Source organism: Mobula birostris, chromosome 6 (genome assembly GCF_030028105.1).
Source record: "Mobula birostris isolate sMobBir1 chromosome 6, sMobBir1.hap1, whole genome shotgun sequence".
NCBI lineage: Eukaryota > Metazoa > Chordata > Chondrichthyes > Myliobatiformes > Myliobatidae > Mobula > Mobula birostris.
The window spans coordinates 91,108,162-91,130,652 of NC_092375.1; the positions used below are offsets into that span (position 1 = coordinate 91,108,162).

Sequence of the window (22,491 nt, forward strand, 5' to 3'; positions counted from 1 at the left end):
TGAGATTGTATGCAAACCACAAATTGCACAATTCTAGATACTGTTAAGGTTTTTGATGAAGTTCCTTTTGTTGGCCTATACAAAAAGATTTCTAGGCAATTTCATCTAGTATTACTGCAACAGGGACCTTTATTTACTTAATTTATGAGAGAGAATGTCAGTAATAAAGCAACTATGAGTAAGGAAGTGTGCCTGTAAAAAGTTACCATCGACACTCCTGATATTTGCCAAGTGATCCTTACCATAAATAAGAAAAGTTTTCATTAGGATTTTATTATCAAAAGATAAAGCAAAATGGAGAAATGGAAAATGGGTCCAACTGTATAAATGATCATAATCAGATTAGTTGGCAGCATAAATCTGCTGGAGGAACTCATCGGATCAGCAGTATCTGAGAAAGAAAAGGAATTCTCGATGTTTCTCATTGTGACCCTGCACCAGAATTAAGTGTGGAGAGGCAAGATAGATGCATTGCTTACCAAATTCTAACAAACCTTTAAATTCTGCCAACTCCAGATGAAGTGGACTATATCCACTGTGTATTACTTATTTTTTAAATTGCTAGATAATTGCCAGCTCATTAAGTACTATAGAGCACTGCATTTCACTTCTTTGATTCTATTGTGAGATTTGTAGACCATGACAATGATATCGCATGCAAAGCTGAAGTCTTAGGACGAGTAGGCAAAGCCACTGAGAGAAACAAAAGTTGGTACAACTTGAATTGCCTGGAACCAGCCACGGTTGCTGGCACTGCAACTGATTATATGAAACAATTCTTTACCAGAATGGCTTGTTAGACTAACCAGCAACCCCATTCACCAAGAAATGCCGGATAGTAGCTTTTTTAAAATTTTTATAAGTTTCTACAATGCAACAAAAAAAAAGTAAAAAAAAGTTTATACAGTGCAAAACAAACATATCAAATGTACAGTTCATAACAGTTAAGGAAAAGCACCCATAGTAGAATTGTATATAGTTACCACCCCACCCTCCCACTACCCAACTCCAAGCCAACCTTATGATATATAGAAAAGTTAATCAGAACTTTTATCACCAGAGCTGTATTTATAAAAAGGTATATTGCCTACTACCTGAGCTATAATATGTTTACACATGAAAAAAAATCCGTAAATCTTAACTGAAAGAAGCTGATAGTAAGGGATTTAAATGTAAAATAAAAAAAGGAGGGATGAACCCTTAATCTAAACGGGAATTATGAAAATATTCAAGAAAAGGTCCCCGTCACCTTTTGGAACTTTATGTCCAAATTAAGAAATGAATAATGAATCTTTTCAAGGTCTAAGCAGGACATAATGTCTCTGAGCCATTGAGCATGAGTGGGTGGGGCAACATCTCTCCACCTAAGAAGGACTGCACGTCTGGTCAAAAGAGAGGCATAAAACAATGTACGACATTTAGTCAAACTCAGCTGCATGTCAACTTCTCCCAAGGTGCCGAAAACAGCAATCAGAGGGTTAGGTTCCAAGTAGCAATTAAGTATATGGGATAAAGTTAAAAAGACATCTCTCCAGAATTTCTCCAAGCTAGGACAAGCCCAGTACATATGAATAAGGGAAGCCTCGCCCCCTTTACAGTTGTGGCAACAGGGACTAATGTCAGGATAGAACCACGATAATTTAGTTTTAGACATATGAACCCTGTGTACAACTCTGAACTGTAAAAGGCAGTGGCGAGCACATCATCATCAGGTGCCATGCCTAGTTTGAGCTTTGACTGCCATGGGCCCACACACTCCTGTTTCGGGTCAAGTGGATCAATTCATTGGTATTCATTTCCAATTCTCTGGTTACAGTCTCCATCATCATTTGTCTTTGTCTTCCTCATACTTTCTTCCCTTCAATCTTTCCCATAATTACCGTGCATTCTAACTCCTCTTTCCTAATCACATGCCCAATGAAGTTACGTTGACTTTTCATGACCTCATACATTATTTCTCTTTTTGTGTTTGCTCTCTTCATGACATCCTCGTCAGATATTCGTTTCGTTCATGGTATTCTTTGCATCCTCCTCAAAACCCACATCTCTGCTGCTACAATTCGTTTCCTCATGTTACTAGATATTGTCCAACATTCTGAGCCATATAACATAACTGGATAAACATAACATTTCAGTACTCTGCGGCGGGTTGTCATGCCTAGTTTAATATTGGTCAGTATACTCTTCATTCTCGTAAAGGTGTCTTTTGCCATCTCTATTCTTCTTTTGATGTCCAAGTTGCAAGTGCCATCTGATGTCACCCAGCTTCCCAAGTAGCAAAAGTTCTGTACTTGTTTTATGTCTTCCCCATTTATTCTCAGCCTGCAGATACGATTCTTCTTCTTTTTGGGTATCACCATACATTGTCTTTTTGCAATTGATAGATAGACCCATTTTTGCACTTTCTTCAACAATTACATCAATTAAGTTTTGTAGTTCTTCCTCCGTACTTGCAATTAACACAGTGTCATCTGCATATCTGAAATGATTGACGTTTTCACCGCCAACTTTGATTCCCAAGGTGTCTCTTATTTTTTGTAATATTGTTTCACCGTACACATTAAATAAATCAGGGGAGAAAACACACCCTTGTCTAACGCCGCTCTTGATTTTCATAAACTGACTCACTTCTCCATCTATTCTTACAGCGGCAGTTTGTTCCCAGTACAGATTTCTGATTAGGCAGAGGACTTTTAAATCTAGATCTAGAATTTTCTGTAATATTTAAAATAACTTATTGTGCTTCACTTTATTAAATGCTTTTGTGCAGTCGATAAAACAAACAAATCATTTTGCACTTGAATAGCTCATTCTGATAGTATCCTTAACATCAATACTGCATTTCTTGTACCTTTGTCTTTCACAAAACCACACTGTTCTTTGCCTATTTCAGCTTGTATCTTACTTTTATCTCGTCATCAAAATTCTTAGAAGCATCTTGGTGATATGACTCATTAAACTTACTGTCCTATGTAATTCACGTTCTATTGCTCCAGCTTTCTTAGGAAAGAGTCATAAATACTGATTTTTTTCATCTCTTCTGGTGTTATTCCAGTCTCATAAATGGCGAGCACATAAAGAAGTTGAATTAACTGACTTGAGAATTGAATCACAAACCTCGTCGGACAGAGGAAAAATTAAATCATGCTCCCAGGCAGTTTTAATTTTGTCAAAGGAGGCTCGCCTCAAAATCGCTAACGTATCTCGAATAGTGGATATTAAACCTTTAACCAATGGGTTCATACGAAGAAGCAAGTCCACAACATTTTTATCGGGTACCTCAGGAAAGTTTGGTATTAAAGGGTTGATAAAATGTCTAATTTGGAGATATCTGAAGAAATGAGTGTTGGGTAGGTTGAACTTTACAGATAGTTGTTCAAAAGTTGCAAAGAGATTGTCTACGAAAAGATCTTCAAAGCACCTGATGCCCTTTCTGTGCCAGTCTTGAAATGTGAAATCCTGCATAGAAGGCTGAAAAAGATGATAATGTAGAATAGGACTAGTCAGAGAGAAACCGTGCAGACCATTATATTTTCTGAACTGAGCCCATATTCTCAGAGTGTGTCTGATGACAGGATTAACAATTGGTTTAGACAGATGGCAAGGAAGTGTGGATCCAAGAAGTGCGGAAATGAAGAAGTTCTTGTAAGAGTTCAACTCCACTGCCACCCATATTGGGCAGTTAGACTGATTATAAAAGTAAGACCAAAAGATAAGACAATATATATTGGCTGCCCAGTAATATAAACGAAAATTGGGCAAGACCGTACCACCTACCCTTTTGGGTTTTTGAAAGTGAGCTTTATTTAGTCTGGGACGTTTGCCCTTCCATAGATAGGACAAAATAATAGAATCTAACAAGTCAAAAAAAGCTTTAGAAATAAAAATTAGTAAAGATTGAAATAAGTATAAAAATGTAGGAAGGATATACATTTTAACAATATTAATTCTACCTATCAGAGACATAGACAGGGGTGACCACTGTACTAGACTCTGTTTTGTATGGTTTAAAAGATTAGTGACATTTTCTCCAAAAAGACGCTTATAATTCCTTGTTACTGTAATGCCAAGGTAAGTAAATTGATTATTTACTACTTTAAAAGGGAGGTTATGAAATTCTAATATTTGTGCTTCTCTGTTTATTGGAAAGAGTTCGCTCTTATGTAAATTAAGTTTGTATCTGGAAAGCTGGCTAAATTTGTTAAGGAGTGAAAACATTGGGGATAAGGATGTAGTCTGATTTGATATAAAAAGTAAAAATTATCAGCATAAGGAGAGAATTTACGCTCAACACCCCCCCCCCTCCAAATCCCCATCAATTCAGCACAGCTACGAAACACAATCACCAATGGCTCTATGACCAGATCAAAAAGTAAGGGACTTAAAGGGCACCCTTGCTGGGTGCCACGTTTAAAGTTGAAAAGTTGGGATTGCTGAGAGTTGGTCAAGACAGAAGCAGCAGGGTGTAAATACAACAATTTAATCCACGTAATAAAACTTTGTCCAAAATCAAATTTTCCTAAAATTGCAAAAAGATAATACCACTCCACACGATCAAACGCTTTCTCCACATCTAGAGAAATAACACATTCAGGAATCCCAGCTGAAGGTGAGTGCACAATATTAAATAGACGCCACGTATTAAAAAAAGGAGATGATTTTTAATAAAAACCAGTTTGGTCTTCAGAAATAATTAAGGGTAGAATGTTCTCCAATCTGCGGGTCAAAACTTCAGCAAAAATTTTAACATCGACATTTAGCAAAGAAATCAGCCTGTACAAAGAACACTCTGATGGATCTTTGCCTTTTCTCGCTAAAAGAATGATACATGCCTCATTAAATGATGCTGGAAACTTACCTTGTTTAAAAGAGTTGAATAAAACTGAACTCAGGTGAGGCAAAAGCAGTGAGGAAAATGATTTATAGAATTCTGCAGAGAACCCATCAGGTCCAGGAAATTTACCAGACTGCAGTACAGAAATAGCTGAGGACATTTCCTCTAATGATAATGGCTCATTCAGGAGAAATCGTAGGAATATTTAAACTATTTAAGAAATGCTCGACAGAAATATTATCATTTAAAGATTCAGAAGTATAGAGTCAAGAATAGTAATTCTTAAATGTGTCATTAATTTCAGGATAATTCAAGGTAATGTTCCCATTTCCCATTCAAATTTTTGCAATATGTTGTTTAGCTTTAGAGCATCTTAGTTGGTTAACTAAAAATGTACCAGATTTATCACCATGGATATAAAACCGTCTCTTACTTTCCAAAAGTTGGCATTCAATTGGGTGAGTGGAAATAAGGTTAAACTTAGTTTGAAGTTCCACTCGTTTCTTATACAACTCCAGATTTTTGGTCTGGGCATATAGTTGGTCTGTTGCTTTAATTTGATTGACCAGATCTAATCACTCTTTATGGGTCTTTCTTTTCAAATTCACAGTATATGAAATTATTTGACCCCTTAGATATGCTTTCACAGCATCCCAAACAACCTGACTTGAGGTTTCAGATGACGTGTTAGTATTTTTTTTTAAAAAGTTATCTGGTCCTCCATAAATTTTACAAAATCATTATCCGACAACAAGGTTGGATTAAAATGCCAATGCTTATTCACTGGGGGGAAACCAGGAAGAATTATAGACAGGGTGACTGGGGCGTAATCTGAACTCAATATACTCTGATAGTGTGAAGAGCGAACAGATGGAATCAGCTGATTATCAACTAAAAGTAATCAATTCTAGTAAAAGTGTGATGGACATGTGAAAAAAAAGAGTAATCTCTCTCATTTGGATGGACAAAATGCCATACATTGGAGATACCATAATTGGAAAGGAAAGACTGAATTGATAAAGCAGATTTACTTGGTAGTCTAGGAATAGAGGACAATTGATCCAAAACTGGATCTAACCAACAATTAAAAAACCGCCCCATATGAGAGAATATGAACTCAGCTCAAGCAATAAGGAGAAGAAACTATCAAAAAACTCCACATCATCCAAATTCGGAGCGTATAAGTTAGCCAAGACTATCAGTGTGTTATATAATTTCCCTGATACAATAATAAAACGACTTGTAGCAGATACTTTGTTATGAAGCTCAAAGGGAACATTTTGATTTGTAAGAATTGAGACCTCCCTGGCTTTAGCCTGAAAAGAAGAATGGAAGTGCTGCCCCACCCATTTTGACATGAGATGAGAGTTATCAGAACTGCAAATGCGTGTTTCTTGTAAAAAAGCAATTGCTGCATTAAGCTGTTTAAGATGTGAAAACACATTCCTTCTTTTAACAGGATGGTTCAATCCCTTAACGTTCCAGCTTACAAAATTTAACGGACTAACCATCATCCTTTAAAAAAAAGATAGAGGATGGTAGGCATAAGCATTGTCAGAAATTCAAGTAACAGCTCTGGGGCAAAAGTATAAAACAAGAAAAACAGGACAGAAATACTTCCTGAATAATACAAGTATCTAAAGGTTCTATGAATAATATTGGTGTTAGAGTTCCCTCCCCTACCCTCACACCCTACTAAAAAGCAGCAAGCTCTTCAAAAAAAAAAGTCACCCCATAACCCAACTTCCTGTCTCTTAACATCATCAGCTCCATCTTTTACCAATTAAAAACCAGAAAACTTTTAGCACTACAAATTAAAGTTATACATAGTAAAAAGAAAAACAATTCCACTAAAATTTGTTAAGCTTAACTCAAGGTAATAATCCAAAAAACAAGATATGAACTAGTATTTAAGAAAAAATATAAGAACAAGTAAACAGACTTTTCCCAATGACCTACCCGCGAGAAACTATGAAAAAAAATTTACTGACTTAAGAAAGAAAAATCAGGGAAAAAAAAGTACTTCTCCACCAGTATAAGTAATCAGACCAAATCTGAGGGACTCGAAGTAACAGGGAGGCTAACGATAAATTTCTGAGCTTCTGTAACCGAGTTAAACCACTTTTTGCCTCCACTAGTAAAAATTATTCAGAGGCAAGCTGGAAATCGAAGGGAAGGCCTGAATCCACGATTATATAGTTCTTTCATGACTCCTTTATACTCAGCTCACAGACTCAGAACTTGGGAAGCATAGTCCTCGAATTGGCTGACCCTTGTATTCCAACTTCCCTCTCCAACGGGCTTCTTTAACCAAAAGATCTTTAATCTGGTTGCGATGAAAACGAATAATTACTGGGTGTGGCCTGTGCTCTGGCTCCGGTTTAAGTACAATTTATACTTCTGCGTCAAATGTACGCCGTAGGTACCGTGTACCCTACGCCATAGGGTGACGTGTACCTCCCCAAAAATGTAACTCACGCATCGCGGCAACGCAGACTGCAAAAACTGTGGTAGCATGGTAGCATCACATTTCCGGTTGCTTTTCTCCGCCCTGTCTGTACACTGATGCGAAATAAATGGAGATGATGTACCAAATCATCAAATCTACCTGCCGACATCCGAAAATATTTGAAATGCATTTCCTCATCCATGTCTCTCATGAAGAAACTCAACACAGTGGCACAGAAACCCCACCACCAACTAGCGTTTTGGCTGTGAACTGCAGAGCAACGCAGACACAACTACGCATGCTTGCTACGGCGTACAGCTACACAAAACTATAAATCAGCCTACGGCGTAGCCCCTACGCACAAGTATAAATCAGCCTTTAGCGCTAAGGTGCAATGAGCTCTATCTCGGGCGTGGTCGAAAGTATATCGTTACCAAAAATCTCACATAGCAAAGTGGAGAAAAATTCAGTGGGAGATCCATGTTCAATAGACTCTGGCAAGCCAAGAATACGTATATTTTGATGTCTGCTCCAACTTTCTAGGTCAGTAACTTTGGATATTAGCTTGCTGTTATGATCTCTCAAGCTGGAACAAACACTTACCAATGCTTTAAAATGGCAGTCTAAATCATCTGTGGCAAACTCGAGATGCAATAAATGTTGGGCATGATCCTCCACTTTGGATTTAATTTCATCCAATTTCAATTCCAATGAACTGAAAGACCTAAATTCAGTTATAGTTATTATCTCCTGTCGATGCTGTTCTAGTATCAAGGTAACGTTTTTGCCCAAGAGGCTGGCCACTGGAACTTCTTTTTTCCCCATTTGGTGGTCTTTGAAGCCATTGTAAAACAGGCGTATTCGCAGGCAGAAGGGAGATAAAAAGTTTAACAGTTTGGAGTAAAAAAAAGAGAGAAGGAGTGCAGAGATAAGAAATAGAACGGAGCGATAGCTTTCAGCAACTAAACCATCGCCATCTTGACCAGAAGTCCTGGATAGTAAAGCTTTACTGAATGTTAATTTCTATTCTATCATTTCAGTTATTAATAAATGTGGTGAAGAGTTACAGTCAATATAGACACTTGCAGATTATGAACAACCTATCAAAAAGAATATCTGTCCATTATCCTACTGATCCTGGCTGCTCAGAAAAGATTACTAAAAAGGTATCTGCTGTCACTTTAAAGGTAGCACTTTATAGGAGTGCTAGGGCAGAAACCATCTGGTTCCGCGATTTTGTCACTCTTTATGCTACAATTTTCTTCAACACTGTTATTTTACTGGGATGACAAAGTTCTATTCATGGGTTTGCTGAAAGCAGTGTCTCAGATAGATAGGGTGCTGAAGGAGATGTTTAGCATTCTGGCCTTTAATCAGGACATTGAATATAGGAGTTAGGACATTATCTTTTGTTGAACAAGATACTGGTGAGACCACACTTAGAATATAATGCATAGTTTTGGTTGCCCTGTTGTAGGAAAGTCATCATTAAACTGTAAAGAGTGCAAAAAAGATTTACGAGGACGGTGCTGGAACCTTGAGTTACAGGGTTAGATTGGACAAGCTAGGACTTTATTCCTTGGAAAGTAGGAGACCTGAGTGGTAACCAAAAGGAGATGTATATAATCATAAGGGACGTGGACAGAGTGCACGCACATAGTCTTTTTCCTCAAGGAAGGGAAACTAAAAACTAGAGGGATCAGGCTGAAGGTGAGAGGTGAAAGATTTAATAGGAACTGAGGGACAATTTCTAATCAGGGTAGTGCATACCCGCCAGAAAGTGGTTGAGACAGGTACAGCAACAGCATTTAAAAGACATTTAGATAAGTACATGGATAAAAGGGGTTCAGAGGTGTGTAAGTCAAATGTGGGGAAATGGAACTAGCCTGGTGGACACCATGGAGATGCTGGGCTGAAGGGCCTACTTACTTGCTGTATTATTACTTTATGACTTTAGTCATGAAGTAATGATGGTTCAAAGTCATGCAACTCACCAAGTCTATTTTGGTTCTTGGTAGAACAATCCTAGGGGTGTCATTACCCACTCTTGCCACACCCCAAAAATAATATCCTCTCCATAGTTTTCTCAATATCAGACATGCTCTCTTTCTCTGATGTAAATTCTAAACATGAACATTTGATTTCTCACTTTTCCAGGATCCTTGTCCCGGTTTTCCTCTCCACTGATGTTACTTAACCAGAAAAAGCTTCCAACATCCCTGTTTGTGTATCAGATTTTAAGCATCTGCAGTTTGTTTTATCCCAATTATTATTCAACATTATTTACTTATTTTAATTTTCTTACAGTTCAGTTTACTTTGTTTTTCTAAATCACAAGCAAGTGATCTTAACATGAGATATGATGTAGTACATAGTACACATCTACAGCACATTACAATGTTGTGCCAACTATGCAACCTTCTCTAGAAACTGCCTAGAATTCCCCCATTGCATAGCCCTCTATTTTTCTAAGCTCCATGTACCTATCTAAGAGTCTCTTAAAAGACCCTATTATATCCGTCCCTACCACCATCGCTGACAGTGCATTTCACTCTCCATGTAAAAAACTTACCCCCAACATCCCCTCTTCCAAACACCTTGAAACTACACCTGTAATAACTATGGCTCATCAGTCTAAATCAGAGGTTCTCAACCCGGGTTCCATGAACCTCCTTGCTTAATGGTATTGGTCCAAGGCATTAAAACCAGGTTGGGAATGCATGCTCTAGAATCACCCACTAGTGCAAATGTTTCAGCATCTGCCCTGTCATGACCCATAAGGATCTTGTATGTTTCAACAAATTCATCCCTAGTAAACTCCAAAATCTAATCTGCTCCCCATAGGATAACCATCCCTTTGCAGGAATCTCTTTCAGATTGATTTCAATGCTAGCATACATTTTCTTAAATAGGAGCTAAAATTATGTTTACCAACTGTGTTTCCAGTAAACAAATATGACAGCCAGTCTTAAGAGGTTTGAAAAACTCATCAATATCCTGAAGTGAAAATTTTTACAGGTTACAGCGAAGTGAAAACCAATGATTATTTGAAACATACAACTAAAAGAGACACATTCCATTACCTCTTTCTTGAGAGATATTCTGGACTTCCAGCCACTTCTTAGCCTGTTTTTTTCCATTTTTTCCATTGTAGCTTGATTTTTGTATTGCAGCATCTGATGCTGGTAATTCAACTAGAGGCTACTACGAATAAACAAAAACATAATGAAAGAGTTATGGAAGGATGGATGGTGACATGGAATAGGTGACAGGAAAAAAACAGAATTGCTTTGAAGCTGTAAAATTCAAATCTTTAGTCTTATTGCTCTGAATTATGTATTTTATCTCCAAACATCCCAGTGTGTGAGATGAAACTGCAGTTTGCTTGGTCGGCACCACAGTTCACATGGATGAGTTGGGCCAAGGGGCCTGTCTCCATGCTGTATTTACTTCATAACTCCTCTAACAAGGGCGCAAATGAGTGTGTATAGAAAATTAAACACTTACCCAAATGTGTTTCCCTTCTATTTTTGACGAGTTTTAGAACATAGAATAGTACAGCACAGTACAGGCCCTTCGGCCCACAACGTTGTGCTGACCCTCAAAACCTGCCTCCCATATAAGCCCCCACCTTAAATTCCTCTATATACCTGTCTAGTAGTCTTTTAAACTTCACGAGTGTATCTGCCTCCACCACTGACTCAGGCAGTGCATTCCACACAACAGCTACTCTCTGAGTAAAAAATCTTCCTCTAATATCGCCCTTGAACTTCCCACCCCTTACCTTAAAGCTATGTCCTCTGGTATTGAGCAGTGGTGCCCTGGGGAAGAGGTGCTGGCTATCCACCCTATCTATTCCTCTTATTATCTTGTACACCTCTATCATGTCTCCTCTCATCCTTCTTCTCTCCAAAGAGTAAAGCCCTAGCTCCCTAAGTTTTGAAAGATAAATGTTTCAAGAAACTACCATGTAAACAGGAACAATATGAAATATGCAAGAGCAGGAAATGAGATCCTTCCTCTTCTATAAGCATGGCATGAGTCAACCAAGAACATTGAGAACTGAGAAACCTAATACATACTGTAATGTCAATTCCATTTTCACAGCTGAAAAAGTGACGCATCTGATGGCATAAAATTCTGCGGACATGTGTAAACTCATCAACAGTCAACCACTGCAAAAACAACCCTCCCCCCACACATACATGAGTAGATTAACAGTGTTTTTATATGTGCTTTACTGCAACATTAGTACCAACCTCTCCCTCTTACAAAGTTGCTGAAATACACTGAATTAGACTAACCAAATTCAAGCACAGGTCCATCTCTTTCTTCAGTTATGTTCATTCTTAATATGGTATTTGATAACATTTATAAACCATGGTGCAACTAGTAGGCAAGAACTTTCCTCAAACACATGAATATCCCAAAAGAAAACTACTAGCATCTAAAATATTTGGCATCTACACATCCAAGAACAAGAACTATCTCTGTTTCATTTTCTGTCATCCCAAAATGATGCTGAAGGTGCTGATGACTGCAATTATCAACCTCCATAAAATTGTGCACAACAGACAGGAAAGGAGTTAAGAAAAGCCTTGGTGAAGAGAATTACAAAATAAAGATATGTGCAGTCAGAATTGGTATGACAAGCTAAAGGGCCAGCTTCTATCCTGTGTGACAATGATAAGAGAGGTCAGAATTGTCGGAACACATGGATATTGAAGATGGAGAGCTAGAGAAGAGATTTATGTCAGGATTAGAGATATGTGAAGCCAAAGAAGGTTTTGAAAATGAGAATGGCTGTTAAAATATGAACAGCTGACAAAACAGGAAGCAGTAGGAAAATCAGTGAGCACAACGATGAAGGCGAATGGAAATTAAGTGTTAGGAATTATTTTAATGGGCAATCCATACTGGCTATGTTTTAGATGATAGGAACTATTTAATAAGTTTCATACAACTTGACTCATACATTTCAAAAAATTATTTTTTAGTATTTACAAAACACAGAGAAGTGCTTCATCACTGTGGAATATGACATCAATTCAAATCACAATCCAAACCTTTTCACTTAACTTGCTCTTACTAACTCTTATATACTTACTGTTTAAATGTACACGGGGCAGGAATCAGAGGCAAAAAAGTCTGGATTTTTGACATAATCAGCTCAGTTTTAAATATATATTAGAACTTGAATAGCTCATTACATCACATTACTGATGGATTTTGTCTCCACTGTTCACATAGTGGGAAAATGTTAATCTATGAAACAACACTTTGGTAGATTATTTGTTCATTATCATTTTAATGCTTGTGGGATATTTTGCGCAAAATGCAAACTTCTGTTATGACACTTCTAAAGTAAACTGACCTCAAATAAGTGCTTCTTTTAAAACAACAATGCAAAACCTTTGACTGAAAATAATATCCAAATCTACCTAACTGAAGCATTGCAAAATTAAACAGCATAGTGACATTGTAAAAGTGTTCCAACATTGCTTTAACCACAATAGCAAATCATTAATATTTACTTAGGAAAAAGATTATTGAGAAATGACACTTTAAAATTGTAAGCACAGCTGTAAAAGTTTAGATATTTATCTACATTGCTAAAAATGATTAAGAGCTATCAGAAGTTATAGTGTCCATGACATGACTTAATTCCGATAAAGAAACATTCAGTTCCTGATTGCCCTTGGAAATATCAGCAATCCCTACTCAACCAGATCTGGATGCAATTCCATATCTCTGGCAGTACTCTGTGCAAGGACAGTGATGATCAGCAGCGAACAGTGAATAAATAAAAATATTCTTGAGTGTGTGTAGAACAAAATTATCCAAGTAAATACTTAATGTGAATTACACTAGTACTTTATATTCACAAACCAAACACAAGCAGTATCATGTGAAATCTATAGAGCTGTCTAACACAAAGTTACTGATACAATACACAGCAATTAAAACAGTACTAACATACTTCAGATATCCATCAGTTTGGTTTAAGAGGTTGTCCATTTGCCAACGAATACCATGATACCACCGTATTTTATGTACAAAGTAACAACTATTTGGAGAACTACCAACCAGTCTCCTGGCTTGAGATCAACAAATACCAGAATCCATTCACTTAGAAAATCCTAATTTGATTAGTCAAAGATAGTATTGCAAGTATAGAGGAAAGATATGTCACATCCAGAGTTTTTCCAGTTAACGGACGATTTCCCTCCACGTCTGTCTAACGTAGTGGGGAACCGTGTACGAGGCAAGTTACAGCAGTGGTTTGCCATTGCCTTCTGCCGGGTGAGTTTCTAAAGTGATCACCAGCTCGTAACCCAGCATGGATGGAAAGCGTGCAGGGGAGCCGGCTGGATTAGAACTCAGGACCTTTCATCCCGAAGTCCGACACTGATGCCATTACGCCACCAGCTGGGTCCATTGCAAATATAGTGAGCTAATATGATGAGCATGGTAGATAACAATTTTTAACCCTGAAGTAGGCCACCCTATATTTTGAAACAATGTCTCATTTCTAGACTCCCTGATGAGAGAACAAATAAATTCTTAGTACATCCACCCTATCAAGCCTTCCTCTTCTAAACTCTATCAAGCACAGGAGAGGAAATTGTGTTTGAAAAAGCTCATAATTATGTTTTTCCTGAGGATGTAACCACTAGAGTAGAACATGTTGACAGGAAAACTAGTAAAAGTAGCTGGTATACAAGGAATTTTAAAACGCTTGATAAGATGCAACAAAAGAGAAAGGAATAGATTTGCAGGGATAGACACTTATAGTCAGTCATAGAGTACTGCAGCACAGATCACGCTCTTTGGACCAACTTGTCTATGCCAACCAAGGTGCTCACCTAAGCTTGTAATGTGAGCCAACAGAGGTGAGGTGTAGAGGTTTTGTTGGCTACTCACTGTGCAGAACCTACTCTCTCCTTGGCATTACAGGGAGCTGCAAAGAAAAGAGCCATCAGGACCGTCACAGAGGCTGCCAAGTGAGCCTTCAGATGGTTATGAATCAAGAGGTGTGACATGAGGACCAGTGCTGCTGAGACATAAGCCAGGGCTTGATTAAGCCTGGCTGGGTCACCTGGGTGACAGTGTCTGACACTGAAAGACCTAAAACACCTGATGACCTGAGGTTACATCATGATGATGTGTCCCAGCTCATCCTAGGATATATCTCAGTATCATCTATTCCATTTGTAAGTGTTTGGAACCTATGTGTAAATCCTGCTCATTTCAAAATAAATCAGATAGAACTATATGAATAATTTCTGTATCATTATTAGTAGCGTGGCACAAAAGGAGCCTCAGCCTGCTTATATTCACGGTTGGATGAAGGCACCAAGTCTACCTAAGATTCTAAGAAGAAATGACTGGCACAGCTTCCCTTGATTTGAGCTTTCAAATGGTGAGAAACCTTTTAAGTATTCTCCGTGGGGAGCTGAGGATACTCAGTCATAAAGAGTATTCAAGATAGAAATTGACATATTTCTGGGATCTTAGGGAAAATGGAGTTGAGATCAAGAATCAATCATGATCTTACTGAATGATGAAACTGAGTTCAAACCAGTGCCTATTCTTGCCTTATGTTCATATTCGGTCCAGATCTCAACTGGCAGTCATTGCAGTGCTACCACTTCTATTCATAGTCAACAATTCAGTATTGCAGAGCTGGAAAATATTCACACCCCAAATAAACAATATAAATAGGACAAGGATTATATGAAGCAGAAACAGTGCTGGGAACTTCTGTGTCTGCTGGGCTTGTTAGATACTATAAATTTACATAATACAGAAAACTCCAAGAGTTTGTTTTAAGTAGCTTTATAGGTATTAACAGCTTTAATTTCCAATCTTATCAAAATTAGGTTTAATTTACATGGGTCCAGTTACCATTCTGGAGTTGTTTTACTCTTTAGGAGGTGTTTTGAAAATTTACCTTCATGTAGCTATCAGAGCTTAAGAACATCTGTAATCATTGTTAAACATGAAAGGATCGTTTAGAATAAGTATACTTTCTTTCACCTTGCCTAAAGTAACAGCATCTTAGCATGCTTTGACATTTGCCAGTCACCACCCAAACCAATCTTTTCCAAATAACCATCACTCTACTCTGAATTCCTAACGTCTACAGTAGGTTATTCAATTTTCATTATTTGCACACTGTTTTACTCCACTAGCTTGTCTTCTTTATATATTCCTCCTCAGACTAAAGCCACCGTTTTAAATCAGACAAGGTAACAAAAAAGTTCCTTCAAACCCAGCATCCTTGGTAACATATGGATTACCACCAACTTATTCACTCCCTAGTTCCTGGACATTTTCAAGCCCACTTCCTTTCACATTATTGCACTGCAGGGTGAACTTGGAAAGCTTAGCATCTGCTAGCTCATGGGGATACTTGCTAAGTTAAGGTGAAAGGTCAACAACTCAAAGTGTGACCTCAGTTGTTCTGTCAACAGATGCAGCATGACCTTCTGAATATTTCTACCATTCTCCAACTTTTGTTTCAGATTTCCACCAACAGTATTTCACCGTAGCAGGATAATTTCACATTCGTTCCTACTACTGATGTGTATATGTACATCAGTAGGCATATACTGACAAACAACTTGCAATAATTTCCTTTGCCAAAGATTGATCCACAGAGAAGTATTTCTCATTCTATTCTCACGATTCTTTCAAAAAGTAATTTATTGAGTTTGTAACAGCCTTTACCTCCCGCATTTCACCTGCTTAAATGCATTAAATGCGAGGTGCAGGCCCATAATTTATACTGGGAAATAAAATGGAAGCATAGAGGAGAGAGAGTCTGTCAGCAGACAAGCCCATTTTAGCATGAGAATAGTTGGTTCAATGCAAAAAAAAACTGACCAATGTATTTTTCAGAAGTGATACAGTTGTACAAGGCTTTGCTGGAGACCAAATTTGAAGCATTGTATGCAGTTCTGGTCACCTATCTACAGGAAAGCGATCAACAAAATTGACAGAGAACAGAGAAAAATTACAAGGATTCTTGCAGAAATTAAGGACTGAAGTTACAGAGGATGGGTGAATTAGTTAGGACTTTGTTCCCTTGAGTTCAGGAGAATGAGAGGAGATTTGATAGAGGTATACAATATTATGGGTCTTCCGAGTATGACTGTAAACTGCAACCGGTGATGAGGCTCTGATTGGGAACTTTCAGAGCTTTAGGGAAAGTGCAGTTACCCTTAGTCATTCATTGCTCCCAGGGCTGCTCTGACCCAGAATGGTAGCACCTGCCAGGGTTCCTGCTCAGGATACAAGCGAAGGCCAACGGCAGATCCGGCAGGTTCAGTAACTGAACTTATGACGGAGAAGGCGGATGAGCTACAACCTCAAATGACAACAGCTACAGTACAGGCAGATGAACATTTGGGAAGAGAAATAGCGATTTTCTCTTTTCGCCCAACGCAAGGCAATAGAAAACCACCGTTGCTAGATATTAGGTTTCCTAGAATCTGGTGAACGCAGCAGGCCAGGCAGCATCTCTAGGAAGAGGTGCAGTCGACATTTCAGGCCGAGACCCTTCTAGTCCTGACGAAGGGTCTCGGCCTGAAATGTCGACTGCACCTCTTCCTAGAGATGCTGCCTGGCCTGCTGCGTTCACCAGCAACTTTTAGGTACAACAGAAAGCTTGTAACCTAAAGAATGTGGAAGGAAGTCAGGGGTTCCAGCAACTCATTACTGCCATGATGTATTCAATACAGTGGCACAATAGCTTACCCTGCTGAGAGGCAAAAACAGGTAATCTTATTGAGAACAAAGAGGTAATCAGGATCCACTGGAACACCTGCAATGAAGAACTTTATCTTTGACATGGCTCTACCCTTGACACAAGCACCCTTGGTTCCATTTCATAAAATGCTGCCTGGCCTGCTGCGTTCACCAGCAACTTTTATGTGTGTTGCTTGAATTTCCAGCATCTGCAGAATTCCTGTTGTTTCCTAGAATCTACTTGCTAAGAAAATCATGGCCAAACTCACAAAATGTATAGCACAACAACAGCGTCAAGAGGATCTTCAAGACAATTCTGAAGACGGTTCGCTTGGTAGGATTGATTCTGGGCAGCAGGAGATCCCCGACCGTCATCAAGCTACTGCTCATAAAATTCAAGTAACACAAAAGAAAATTATTGCCACTTGGAATGTAAGAACCCTATACCAAGCAGGAAGATTGGACAGTGTGATAAATGAAATGGAAAAACTAAAAATTAACATCATGGAATTAGTGAAGTTTGTTGGACAGGTGCTGGAACATGTCAGAATAGAAATAAAACACTAATTATTCTTGTGGAACATCCCATAAAAATGGAGTAGGAATTCTTATAGATGAAAACATGGCAAAAAGTGTTTTAGGACATTGGGCAATATCAGAAAGAGTGCTCTTTGTTAGATTCAGAGGACAACCATTTGATTTAGCAATTATACAGGTATATGCACCAACAACAGATGGAACAAATGAGGATTTAGATAAATTCTATGAAGAGCTTGAACAAGCAAAGAATGGATGCAAATCTCAAGATATTGTCATTGTCATGGGAGATCTAAATGCTGAAGTACAACAAGGTGCTGATGGAAATACCATAGGAAAATTTGGACTAGGGGAAAGAAATGAAAGAGGCGAGAAATGGGTAAAAATAGTGCAAGATGAATAATCAGGTCATCATGAATACCTACTTTAAAAACCATCCAAGATGCTTGTGGACCTGGAAAAGCCCAGGTGATAGCACCAGAAATCAAATTGACTTTATTACTATAAACCAAAGATTTGGAGACTCAGTGCAAAACATATCCAGGTGCAGACTGTAATAGTGACCATAACCCAGTAGTATGTCATGTAAAAGTAAAACTTAAAAAACTAAGGTAGTAAAAACCTGAACAATCCCTTGACTACTCGCAATTAATTAAAGAAAAAAACTTTGAAGACAAAAATTTACAATTGAAGTAAGGAATAGATTTCAAAGTCTAGAAATAGAATCTGTTGAAGATGATAGCAATCATGTAGAAATGAAGTTTAACTCACTGAAGGATGCCTTGGTAGAATCAGCAAAGTCAGTGATTCCTAAAAAAGAAAAAAGCACAAAGAATAAATGGATGACAGATGATATCAAAAATCTAATGGAAGAAAGGAGACAGAAGAAAACAAATCTTATGGAATACAAGTTCTCAGATAAAAAAGTTAAAAGCTTATGTCAAAAAGCCAAAGAAGAATGGTTAAACCAGGAATGTGAACAACTAGAAAGAATCCCTATTATTGATCCAAAAAGAGTACATCAACAAATCAAGAATATCACTGGTAAAAAGCCCCTCTGTTCTTCAGATGGATGCTTGAAAGCGAAGGACTGTACATGGAAATCATGGAAAAAGATGAGATTATGAACAGATGGACTGAGTATATTCAGGAATTGTTTGAAGACGATCGAGGTGAAAAACCAGAAATTAAGAAGAAAATTGAAGGTCCAAGTATTTTAAAATCTGAAGTTCGTAATGCAATAAATAAGATGAAGAAAGGAAAGGCAGCAGGTCCTGAGGAATTAGTAATAGAACAAATTAACGCCCTTGAAGATCATGGAATTGAAAAACTTACTGATTTAATCAATGACATTTATGAGACTGGAATAATACCAGAACAGATGAAAAATATCAGTATTTATCATTCTTCCTAAGAAACCTGGAGTAACAGAATGTGAATTACATAGGACCATAAGTTTAATGAGATATCATCAAGATACTTCTAAGAACTTTGATGACAAGAGCTGAAAGTAAGATACAAGCTGAAATAAGTAAACAACAATGTGGTTTTGTAAAAGACAAAGGTACAAGAAACGCGATATTGATGTTAAGGATACTATCAGAACGAGCTATTCAAGTGCAAAAAGATTTGTTTGTTTGTTTCATCGACTACACAAAAGCATTTGATAAAGTGAAGCACAATAAGTTATTTGAAATATTACAGAAACTCTAGATCTAGATTCGAAGGACCTCCGCCTAATCAGAAATCTGTACTGGGAACAAACTGCCGCTGTAAGAATAGATGGCGAAGTAAGTCAGTTTACAAAAATCAAGAGAGGCATTAGATAAAGGTGTGTTTTCTCCCCTGATTTGTTTAAAGTGTACAGTGAAACAATATTACAAAAAATAAGAGACATCTTGGGAATCAAAGTTGGCAGTGAAAACATCAATAATTTCAGATATGTGGATGACACTGTGTTAATTACAAGTACAGAGGAAGAACTATAAAACTTAATCGATATAATTGTTGAAGAAAGTGCAAAAATGGGTCGATCTATCAATTGCAAAAAGACAGAATGTATGGTGATATCCAAAAAGAAGGAAAATCCTATCTGCAGGCTAAAAATAAACGAGCAAGACATAAAACAAGTACAGGACTTTTGCTACTTAGGAAGCTGGGTGACATCAGATGGCAGGTGCGACATGGACATCAAAAGAAGAATAAGGATGGCAAAAGACACCTTTACGAGAATGAAGAGTATACTGACCAACACTAAACTAGGCATGACAACCCGCCTCAGAGTACTGAAATGTTACGTATATTCAGTTATATTATATGGCTCAGAATGTTGGACAATATCTAGTAACACGAGGAAACGAATTGAAGCAGCAGAGATGTGGTTTTTGAGGAGGATGCAAAGAATATCATGGACAAAACAAGTATCTAACAAGAATGTCATAAGCAGAGCCAGCACACAAAGAGAAATAATGTATGAGATCATGAAAAGGCAACGTAACTTCATTGACATGTGATTAAGAAAGAGGAGTTAGAATGCACGGTAATTATGGAAAAGATTGAAGGGAAGAGAGCAAAAGGAAGACAAATGATGATGGAGACAGCAGCCAGACAACTGGAAATGAATACCAATGAATTGATCCACTTGACCCGAAACAGGAGTGCGTGGGCCATGGCAGTCAAAGCTCAAACTGCCATGGCACCTGATGATGATGATGATGATGATGATACAATATTATTAGAGGTATAGATAGGATAAATGCAGACAAGCTTGGGTAAGACTAAAACTGGAGGTTATAGGTTAAGTCGGAAATGTGAAATAGTTCAGAGAAATCTGAGGGGGAACTTCTTCACTTAAAGGGTGCTGCGAGTGTGGAACAAGCTGCTAGTGGAAGTGGTTGATGCGGGTTAAAATGCAACATTTAAAAGGAGTTTGGTAAGTACATGGATAGGAAGGGTATAGAGGGTGATGGCCCAGCTGTAGGTTGAATGGACTAGGCAGAATAACAGCTCAACACCGATGAGATGGGCAGAATGAACCGTTTCTGATCTGTCACGCTCTTTAACTATGCTGTGGCCATGAATGCTTCCTCTGTAAACCACAGAAATCTGCAAGGTCAAGATTGCAGTGCATCGCAAAATATATTAATCAATGTGTCTGCGTGATTCTTGATATTTCCCAAACTGATCCAACACTGAGTAAAAATATCTAAATCCTCTTAACTTGATCATTTTTTTATTTTAAGTAACATGGAGCATTTATACAGGACCCAGGTCCAGGGTCTTCTGTATGGGAAGCACCAAAATAAAAATCACATTAACCTCATCTTTAGGAGCATATTTGTATTTCTCAGGGTTGAGAATTATTTTTGTGAATCAGGTTGTCACCTGAGATCGAAATGATGGAAAAATGGCCTTCTGGATCAGTTATTTTCTGTGTATCAGTTTTTGGACAGATGAAAACTTGTTTCCAACTTTCAGCACTAAAAATGCAGCACTGAAGGTCAAGCCTCTTCAAGATCATACTAAAGTACTGCTGAATGTCAGTGCATCCTTTCTTAGATAAGGGGCCCAAAACTGCTCACTGTACTCCAAATGGGGTCTTGCCAATGCCTTACACAGCCTCAGCATTACATCCTTGCTTTTATATTCTAGTCCTCTTTAAATGAGACATTCCCCTTCCTCACCACCGATTTAACCTACAAATTAACCTTTAGGAAATCCTGCATGAGGACTCCCAAATCCCACTGCCCAACTTCACGCAGTATGTGAGCTGTACAACCAGAGGGGAGAGGACTCTGGATTTGATGTACGCTAACATTAAGGATGCATACAGCTCCTCTCCCGTCCCCACACTGGGAAGGTCAGATCACAACCTGGTGCATCAAGAACCCTGCTACATGCCTCTGGTGAAGAGAAAACCTGCAACCTCGAGGACAGTGACGAAATGGTCGGAGGAGGCTTATGAGGCGCTCCAGGGTTGTTTTGAGGTGATAGGCTGGCAGGCACTCTGTGAGCCACATGGAGGATATTGATGGGCTCACAGAGTGCATCACTGATTACACCAACCTCTGTGTAGACTGCAATGCTCCGACAAGAACTGTCCTTTGGTATTCAAATAACAAGCCATGGGTGACAAAGGACATTAAGGACATCCTGAACGCTAAAAAGTGGGCGTTTAGAGATGGAAATAGGGAGGAGCTGAGGGCAATACAGAGGCACCTGAAAGCCAAGATCAGGGAGGCTTAACACAGGTACAGGAGGAAGCTTGAGTGGAAACTCCAGCAGAACAACATGACAGAGGTCTGGAGGGGGATGAGGACCATCACTGGGTTCTGGCAAACTTGCAACAGAGGAGCTGAAGGCAGTGTGGACAGGGCCAATGAACTTAACCTGTGCTTTAACAGATTTGACATTGTGTCCCCTGCCCATCCCACACGAGCCATCTGTTGTCGGCCCCCAACCAACACATATTCCACTCTCCCCTCCTACCCCTCCTCACAGTCCCCCACCCTGCTCTCATGACTATATCCCTTCCCCACACGAAACCACCACGGTGGGCTTCACAGCTGAACAGGTGAGAAGACAGCTAAAACATCTCAACCCAAGCAAGGCTGCAGGACCGGATGGTGTCAGTACCAGGGTGCTCAAAGCCTGTGCCCCTCAGCTGTGTGGAGTATTTCGCCATGTATTCAACATGATCCTGAGGCTCCGGAAGGTTCCTGTACTGTGGAAGACATCCTGCCTCATCCCTGTGCCAAAGATGCCGCGCCCCGACTAGGAGTTGAGGATGCCATCATCTACCTGCTGAACGGTGTCTACGCCCACCTGGACAAGCCAGCGAGCACTGTGAGGGTCATGTTTTTTGACTTCTCCAGTGCGTTCAACACCATCCGCCCTGCTCTGCTGGGGGAGAAGCTGA

General features: G+C 38.7%; 1 protein-coding gene across 7 annotated transcripts in view; it reads right to left on the minus strand.

The window, feature by feature from the left end:
* The window catches only part of akap11 (A kinase (PRKA) anchor protein 11), a 103,674-nt gene that overhangs the window by 76,331 nt on the left and 4,852 nt on the right, over positions 1-22,491 (minus strand). For 5 of the 7 annotated variants that reach the window (XM_072260829.1, XM_072260825.1, XM_072260828.1 and 2 more), the window contains exon 2: positions 10,367-10,487. In XM_072260829.1, coding sequence (XP_072116930.1) covers positions 10,367-10,459 — 93 coding nt within the window. In that variant the 5' untranslated portion in view covers positions 10,460-10,487. Of the gene's footprint in view, positions 1-10,366; positions 10,488-18,344; positions 18,384-22,491 lie in introns of all 7 variants that reach the window. The other 2 variants (XM_072260826.1, XM_072260827.1) reach the window with 2 other exon arrangements.